Source organism: Halictus rubicundus, chromosome 6 (assembly GCF_050948215.1).
Source record: "Halictus rubicundus isolate RS-2024b chromosome 6, iyHalRubi1_principal, whole genome shotgun sequence".
NCBI lineage: Eukaryota > Metazoa > Arthropoda > Insecta > Hymenoptera > Halictidae > Halictus > Halictus rubicundus.
Genome location: NC_135154.1, coordinates 2,999,674 through 3,009,080, shown reverse-complemented (window position 1 = coordinate 3,009,080; position 9,407 = coordinate 2,999,674). Strand labels below are relative to the sequence as shown.

Here is a 9,407-nt window from a genome sequence, read left to right as displayed (position 1 = left end):
CAAATTACCACACGGCGTTTTTTTCAAACGTCGGCACACTTGCCCGAAGTTCGATGCCGTGAGTAATTTGGATCTATACATTTGCCATTTTTGGCTCTTGACTTACTCTCTAGTTTCCTTTTCAATGTTTTTTCTATTATTCTGCCAACCCTGCAGAATTTCCATGTGTCTTTTCTTCTCTAGGTTGAACACATGTTCCTCCATGTCCGGTTTTTCTGCGCTGGGTCCGTAATCATTGTCTCTCGTCGTCTGTGAAAACGGCTTTCGCGCTTTCTTCGGTAAGCACTTCCGCTTTTTGTTTCTGTTTTTATTCTCTTCTTTTCTTCGTTTCTCCATGGCTTCCAAAAATTTCGGCGGCTCCTTTCGCTTGGCTCGCATAATGCGGGACAATACCTCTTTTGTGTTATACTGTATAACAGCAGCGGCACATCTCGCGGTATACGATCTCCTCTGACTCCAATTTATCCTTTTGCCGCCAGTATATTTCGCAATAATCGAATTGAAGCTCTCGACTGAGTTGTTATTGCTATTATATAACAAACTTTCAGCGTGAGCTATCAGCGGACGGAAGATATATTGAATCTTGTAATATATTCCGTTTTCCATTAGGTGCGGCACCATGTTTTCAGTGACCGAGGACCCGCTCTTCGCATTTCTCAGGGTCACCCGCTTGCGTCTGTTTCCACTCCTGTTCTTGCCTTTCACGTTTATGTAAACACTAATTCAATCGAGACGAGTCAAATTTGATTATTCACAATTAAGATTGTAAAAGCTAAATCTGCACAAACTTACAAGATTACCTTAGGCATCGCGCGACACGTAACCATTTCATGTGGCAAACTGTTGTATGGCGATAATCAATAACAGTAAAAATGTTGGTAAAGCAATGGTAGTGGCGTCGTTGCATCGGTGATCGAAGTAACAGAAACACCATGTTACTTGGTCGTAATAGTCTCTATGAATGTCCAATTGATGAATGGAATTGTTTACGTAATGTCCCAAATGAACATCTTTAGCAGCAGGTCGACAACCTTCGTAGCGATCGGCTGGTATATCTTTTCTGAAGCTACGTACGGAGCTCAAACATTCCCTTGTTATAATTGTCTCAGCTGAAATGTATGCAATAATGCGGAATATATATGTATATATACAAATATGAGCGAAATTACATACCTCCTTTTTTTCGATTATCTTTACACATTTGTCATCATATTCTGGACAAGTTTCACCCCAATACCACCACCAATTGAAAGGTGTGCCACACCCAGGATGATTACTGTTGCATCTGTAGCAGTATAAACTGTCCCCTGTAAGTATTATTTAAATTGTAACGAAAGCTGCAGGGAATTAACCACGCCCTGCAGACAACGGACATTTAATTCGTTGTTATACCTTCGTTAATAAGTAAACTTAAGAAGACGACAACACAAATTGTTTTGTACATTTTTCCTTAAAAGTAACGGTAACTTCACATCAAATCACATAAATGACGGGATGATGCGAGGTGAACGCTAGTATCGATGTCACCTTATTGTCACGATTCTGATTCGCTCTACTCTGGACAAATTGCGAGTCGAGCAATTACATTTCGAGGAGAGTGGAAATTCACTCCTATATAGACGTAGTTATCCTATGGGCATATTTTAATTAATATTTCCCACTGTTACAGCATTTCGATATATTGTAATATTCGTATATACCACAATGCATACTATATACCCTTGTACATACTAGAGAGGATACGAGAGGATCGGACAATTAGTCGACTGCCTTACCGACGCACAGTGCGGAGAAGTCGGCACATCTCACTACATTTTTATTTGACGATGCACGAAAATTTCCTTTGGCAGAACTGCATATTAGCAGGAAATTCATATTATTATTCATTTAAAAATCATTTAACAATTTTTTTATGCATAAAAATAATTTTTTTTTCAACTTATTAATTTTATTGTTACATTTAATTTTTTGTGACTAATTACCATTACATATGCATTAGTAACCAAATTTAGATTTTTTTAGAAAAATTTGGCCATGGAGGCACTCTCTAAAGTGCCAAAAATCGAAAAATATTATATTAACTGTAAATGAGTGTGCAATAATAATTCTGTGTAATGGAAAGTGCTTACCAAGGAATATGCATTCTTTATACATTTAATAAAGTAGATTTATTTTTTGTACAAATTTTCAACGGTGGTTTTATTTGTTAATTGCATATAAAATTTCAAATTAACATAAAACAAAAATGGCAAAATATATCCTGAGATTCATGCATATTCGGATACATTACTTTTATTATAGTTTAAGAATTTCATAGTTTTGTCAGCTACTTTTTGCGACTCTCAATTTTATAAACTTTTTAAGAAGTGTCCATACCTTTCCTTTAGGATCTATTGTGGAAAATTTGTTATTTTTTTTTTAAATGTATTAGTTATATTGTTAAATTTCATTTTCTGTGAATAATTAACAATAAGTATACATTTGTAAACAAATTTGGTTGTAAAAAATTTTGCCATTTGTTCGCCACAGTTACAGTGGGGAATTTACTGGAAAAGTTCAATATTCGTGTATATCACGATTGAAATACATTTCTTTTGCAAAACATACGTATTAGGATGGAAATTGTTAATAATAATCATATAATAATCATTTTTATGCATAATACAATTTACATAATACAAACCCCTAGGATTGTTCCAATTAATCAAAAAAAGATCTGTACAATAAAATCGTTATTCTCAAATATCTTCTAAATTATTGACTGTATCGAAAAATTGGTTAGACAAAACCTGAAGATCTGGACAGGCTGCGTTTTTTATGTCCTGTTACTTTTTCTCGTAAAACAATCGGTTTTCGAAAGAAATGGAGATAAACATCAGAATAAAAACAAAAAATTCTTTCTGAAATTTGAAAAGTGAAGTGTATCCTAGGGGTTGCCGCAAGAAACTTTTCTTCGAGAGTAAATAAGAGCCACCCTAGTTATACTTATTTACATTTAGAGACTAAAAGTATTCGTATAAAAATAGTATTATTTTTTGTAATGTTGTCACAACAGATATTTTTGGACGGAATTACCGCTAAATTCAAACTACAAATATCAGCTTATTCTTATTCTGCTGGCAACCAACATGTACTATACGAATGTCAGACTATTGAGTAACAAATAAAATGGTTTTTACGCGCAGTAATATCGTTGATTAGCTTCTGGTTTTGTGCAGTAAAATTGTGTTACGTTCGGTGCTTATTTACACTATATACAACTGTGTCGGGTATTTGGAAAAATAGTTGTACTTTCTACGTTTATGTAAATACTTTTTTTTTTTTTTTTTTTTTTTTTTCTTTTGGTAGGAGAGGAAAAATGCGTTACGCACACCAGATGGTCTGGTAGTGTGGGACTCGGCAGGAAGCCATACCCACTAAAAAACCTCTCCTCTTTTCGCCCTCTCTGCTCTCCGCATGCTTCAGTGACCGAGGACCCACTCTTCCCATAGTCACTACAACTAATATCAAAGACGAAAAATTCGTAAAAATATTTTACGTAAGAAATGATTAAAGCATAATTTTAGGAAAATCAATTTCTACTTCAAATTTCATATGAGATACCTTAATTTGTAATTTAAAAATATTTCATGAACAAGCATTATTTCCTTACACTTTTTTTATAGATAATTGTTCCAAGAATCGATCTGTGGGAACAGAAATATGTTGAAAACCAGAGTATCGTTTATTTAACGTACTATTCCGAATAGTATAGAGTTTGAGAGAGAATCACGTGGATGAATTAATATAATATTAAATCATATAATTGTTGGAGCAAAGATGGGCAAATTTTTATTGAAATAGACATTTCAAACAGCGAATAAAAGATAAAAAAATGATTTGTTACGCGTCAAATAAAAATAATTATGTTATCTCTATTCCACACGTAATGAATTTATTCGACGAATAAAGATTTTTTTATAAAGACCGACCAACAGCCTACAATGTAAGCAGATGGAGAATCCAACATTATTGGCAATTTATGCTTTTATGTTTTTAATCAGAACAATATTGTTAGTACGAATGAGTTGTAGAGCTCATCCCGATAAAAATGAGTCCAAACACGACATCATTTGGACTGTCTTTAATGAGATAGTCATTTTTATCGTAACATTACGTATCAGTGAAACTTGGTCGATTACACCCGAATTTGACCTCATTTTCATCAGGAAAATCCCCTCCATTAGCTCGTCACAATTTTATGAGGATATATTGAACAATCTAAAAGTTTAAGCATTCATTCGTGCGCGATTCTCCATCCGTTTACATTGTATGCTCTTTGGTACACTCTGCCCCACGAGAGAATGGTACCGTTTCGCGCAGCTCGACTGGTCGCGGAAGGCGCTGCGATCCTCTCAACTCCCACTCCCCACTGCGAGTTTCATATACGCGGCGTACCGTATTGAAACGAATTAGCATGGAAGTATAGGGTATAGGAAATCGTGACCATTTGCATCCACGCTTTATACTCTTTCACCCCCTTGCACTCTGTTTCTTGCATCCATCGCTTTCATTCTTAGAAACAAACAAACTCTCCTATCGCCTACATAGTCCTAAACACTTTTCATTCACACCTCTTCAGTCACTCGAGTTTTCCAAACATACCGGCGCCGGACCGTCGCAACATGATCCAGTCGTCCGCACGCACAAGGAACCCATTCATCCCACAATAATGAATGATAAATTTAATTTAATTATTTATTTTGAAAGTTTATTTCATTGGTTCTGTACAGGTTCATTGATTATGTACAGATATTATTATTTATATTCATGTTAGAAAAATCGAAGTAAGCAAACGGTCGAGGCAGGCCATGTGTTTTTTGTCAGCGCGTTGTCCCTCCCTAAGGGAAAGTCATAAACCCATGGGCTTGGGGGTGTCATGAACAAAGAGGCATACTGTCGAAGGCTTTCTCACGGCCGAGGATTTTTGGGACAGCAGGAATTATTCTAACGGTTGTCGTGTACGGTTGTCGCGAATAAAGATTCATAGTATTTTGTAATACGCCCACATTTATTTAATTTAACGATATCACGTTATCTATCTTCTTAGTAATCTCTTACATTCACATATTTATATTTACAAAAAACACAACTATTTACAAAATGACACAACTATTTACAAAAAACTTACAACTATTTACAAAAAACTTACAACTATTTACAAAAAACTTACAACTATTTACAAAAAACTTACAACTATTTACAAAAAACTTACAACTATTTACAAAAAACTTACAACTATTTACAAAAAACTTACAACTATTTACAGACTATTTACAACTATTTACAATAAGCGGCTTATGTATGACTCACATCGATGTCCGAGTCATCCGACGAGTTCAACCATTCGGGGCTTCCCTCTAATACTGAATCCGTAACGTGGTCGAGTTCAAACAGCCTGGTTTCCTCCTTCAGCGTATGCCGGATAAAATTTTTCCAGTTTTCGGGAGACACATTTTCAACTGCTGCATCTACAAATTGGCGGACATCTGCCAATTTGTACGATGTATTTCGCGCCCTTATAAATTGTTTCACTTGTGCCCATGCCAACTCGATAGGGTTTAACTCGCAGTGGTAAGGGGGAAGGCGTAGCACGGTACGTCCATTTTCTCTGGCGTATTCGTCAATCACGTAATTGTTTTCTGGTCGTTTATGTTTTGTAACCAACTCCATTAGTCGAATTTTGACGAGCCGTGGATTCACCGTTTCCCCCTTACCCTCCAGCCACGTGATGATATCGTCCCTTTTCCACCTCAAGGAAGGATATTTTTCCTTTTTGACGCTGTGGTAAGGGGCGTTATCCATCACGATGACTGACCTATCTGGCAGCATGGGCAAAATTTTCTTAAACCATTCGAAAAACGTGTCTCCATTCATTTCTTCATGATAATCGGCCGTTCTTTTTTTTGCCTCGAAGCAAAGGAGGGCCCCTGGTACAAACCCGTCTGCTGACCCGATGTGAGTAATAATTAGCCGCTTTCCTTTTCCCGTGGGAGCAGGTATCCCCGTTGTCAAGCCCCTTTCTTCGGCGTTCCTCGGGCAGGTCACGCTGGTGTCTACCCACTGCCTGGACTTGGTATCGCCGGCGTTAATCCATGTCTCGTCCAGGTAGTAAATAGACCGCCCTTCCGAACGAAAATTTTCGATTTGTTCGAGGTACCTACAAAGTAGTAAAAAATAAATTTTGTAAGAAACGAGGATAGAAACTGAGTTTTTGGAAAAAAATATTTTTGAATGTAGATTGTCACTTACTTTTGCCGCCAGGAGATGATATGGGGTTGATCGATCAGGGCGCTGTTGCGTTTTCGTTGAATATATTTAAATTCCATACGTTGCAATAGTCGATGGAGGGTAGTTTCGCTAAATGACGGCAAATTCTTGTCGTTGTTCACAGCAGCTACAATTTTTTTAGAGTTGGCAATTCTCGATTTAGCCAGAAGCTGTGGACTTTTCTTCTTATCGCTATTATGTCGGCTTTTTTTTAGGCGCCGCTTTTTTTTATTTGGCGACTCACTTTTCCCGTAGATTTGTATTCCGCCACGGTTTTGCTGACGGTGACTCTTCCAATGCCTGTCTTTTGGACAAGCTTTAAAATCAGCGACTTATATTTTATCCCCGGGTTTTCCGCTATCACGCTTTTGTACAGATTAACAATAATCTGTTTATGTGCGGATCGGACAAACTAGAAACAGAGAAAAGTTTAGTAAAAAAAAGTTTAATAAAAAAAAAGTTTAGTAAAATAAAAACTATGATTTTTGAAAAAAAGAAACAAGCTTATAGTAGCGAAATGCATGATAAATAATGACGTATAATATAAGCTTACCTTTCCCCTCGGATTTTTCTTCGTTGGAGATGTATGCGACGGCCCAGGAACTTGATCTTCCATTTCAAAAAAATACTGCGAACACTACGAACACGATGGAAGAACACTACGAACTCTATGAACACTATGAATACCGTATGAACACCCGGTATGGCTACGAATGAGGCCACGTGCAGCGCTGCAGCGCGTGGGGTCACTGCGCGCATGCGCTGTGCATTGGGAAGGGACCAATCAGGGCGAAGATGCGCAGCGACGGACGAAAATCGGTTCTCTCGCGGTACTATTCTCTCGTGGGGCAGAGTGTATGTACGTGTATCTATTATCTATACATAATGTAAAGAATAATAATTCTTTATAAAATTGTCTTAATAACTTAATATCCAGCAGAGTACCGATGGTGAAATTCAATGACATTTCCTTTTATTATAAAGACTTTTACTCATTGCAAAAGGTGACGTAAATTGTTTAAGTAATAAAAATTTGTAACGGTACACGCCTCGTTGCGGGAAGCGCGGCGAGGCGTGCGGGCCCTCCCCGGATTGGCTCAGCGGCCAGGGTTCTTTGGGGAGGGAGGATAAGGTAACTGATGCGTCGTCTCAATGCCCGACAGTATTAGCGGACCGTTGAGTATACGCGTCCCGCGTCCCGGGGATAAATAACTGACAGTTCTTTTAGGATCAACAACTTGTAACTTTAATAAAATTTAACGAACACTGAAGGAACGGAATTTGGTTTACTAATTTAAATACACGGGAACGACAAGGACTGTCTCCGTGTTGATTCTTGATGGTGGATTTTTTAAAAACAGCGGCGATCGCAGTGTCCTTAGCCTATTTATACCCGAGGACCCTTGGTGGGCGTAAACATTATTGACCAATGTGGTCCTAGAAAACGCGTGGGCGGTTGCTTTCCCGACCAGGGAAAGGGTCTTTCCCGGGCCCGAGGATCCAAGCGCGTTCAGAGTCGACAACAGCTGATTTGCACGTGGAGGTTTATGATCCGTCAATTGCCATTAAGCGGAGAGCCAGAACTCTGCAGAAGGCACGTTTCCTTTTTTTTATAAACGCACCCTAATAACGTAAATTGCCGGACCTGAACTCCGAGACTAATCCGAGGACGGCCGAAATTACCGATGGTAAAACCTCCTTGAGAATAGCGGAAATCAACCGCTCGGGTCATAAACATCCCTTCTATACAAATGGGTAAAAAATCTGCTTTCGCGGCATAACAGTAACCCTTAGCTTAATCTAATTAAGCTTCCCCTGCCTCGTCGCACTCCTTCTCTTCGTACTGTGCCAGCAGTGCCACGACGTCCCTCTTGAATTGCGATTGGTGCCTCTTGGACAAATCTAATGCAGAAGCCGCTACCCCTATAAAAAACTTTCCCGAGGGATGTCTGCTTTGCGGGCGGTGCCTCCGTCCTGCTCCTCGCGATGCCTTGTAGGAATTCGTTACACTCGGCCATCGCCTTCACCAAAATTTGTCTTGGTTCCTCGTTCTGGCTTCGACTCTCGTTGTGGACCTGCGGCTGCATGCCCCATTCGCAGGGTGCAGCACATTCAATGGGCGTTTCGCCCGTTTCATCGATGCAATGCCCGCTGTCCTCTTCGATGCGATTTTCGAAGCTGTAAAATAAAATTTAAAATGTAAAATACAATTTGAAATGTTTGTCGGGGGGCTTCCTTTTCCGGGTGTGTGAGAGGTGGATGTGTGTAAGGTGAGAGAAGGAAAGTTGTGACGGAAAAGTGTGTGAGAGAGGGTGTGAGAAGTGGGAAAGTGGTGGAGGGGTGAGAGAAGGGGGTGAGGGAAGGTGTAGAGAAAGGGTGAAGGAATAGAGGAGGTATAGAGGGATTCGGGAGGGAAAGAAGCGTTGGAAAGAGGTTAGGAAACGGGAGGAAGAGAAGTGAGAGCGGGAGAGTAAGGCAGGTGGCGCGGTGAAAGTAGGTTGGGTGGCGCTTTCTGGCGGGAGAAGGAGCAGGTGAGGAAGTGGATAAGGCGGGAAGCTTGAAGGAGTTTAAAGAGAAGGGAAGGTGATGATGAGTGGGGAGGATGAAAGGGGAGGGAAATGGGGGGGAGAGAAAGTGGAGGGAGAGATAGGGAAGGAGATATGGGTAAGGATGGGAGGGGAGAGTGAGGGGAGCAGTGTAGAGGGTATAGGGGGGAAGAGAGGGAGAGAGGAGCTTGGGCAGTGGGTAGAGGGGGACGACGAGGGTGAGAATGAGGAGAAAAGGGTGTACAAGATATTTAGGAGAAGTGTGAAAACAAGGAGGTCTCCGGGGGAGAGGGAGGAGGGTATCAGAAAGGGGGAAAAAGTTAAAGGGGAAGGAGGAAAGGAAGAGTGGGAGGGAATGATAGGGGAGTTGATAAGAGAGGTAAGGGAAATGAAGGTAGTGATGGAGAGGGAGAGGGAGGAGAGGAGAAAGGAGAGTGTGAAATGGGAGGAGGTAAGAAGGGAGGAAAGGGAGGAAAGGAGAAGGGAGAGAGAGAGATGGGAGATGGAGAGGAGAGAAGATAAGGAGGAGAGGAAAAGGGAGAGAGAGAGGTG

The 9,407-nt window shown here is 39.9% G+C and overlaps 1 protein-coding gene across 1 annotated transcript; it reads right to left on the bottom strand.

Moving 5' to 3' along the window:
* Positions 1-709: 709 nt before the first annotated feature.
* Positions 710-1,469, bottom strand: LOC143354883 (UPAR/Ly6 domain-containing protein crim-like). Its single transcript, XM_076789258.1, has 2 exons — positions 1,393-1,469; positions 710-1,307 (listed from the first exon to the last, which is right to left on the bottom strand). Exons 1-2 carry the CDS (start codon positions 1,442-1,444, stop codon positions 829-831), a joined length of 531 nt encoding a protein of 176 aa, XP_076645373.1. The 5' UTR covers positions 1,445-1,469; the 3' UTR covers positions 710-828.
* Positions 1,470-9,407: the final 7,938 nt, after the last annotated feature.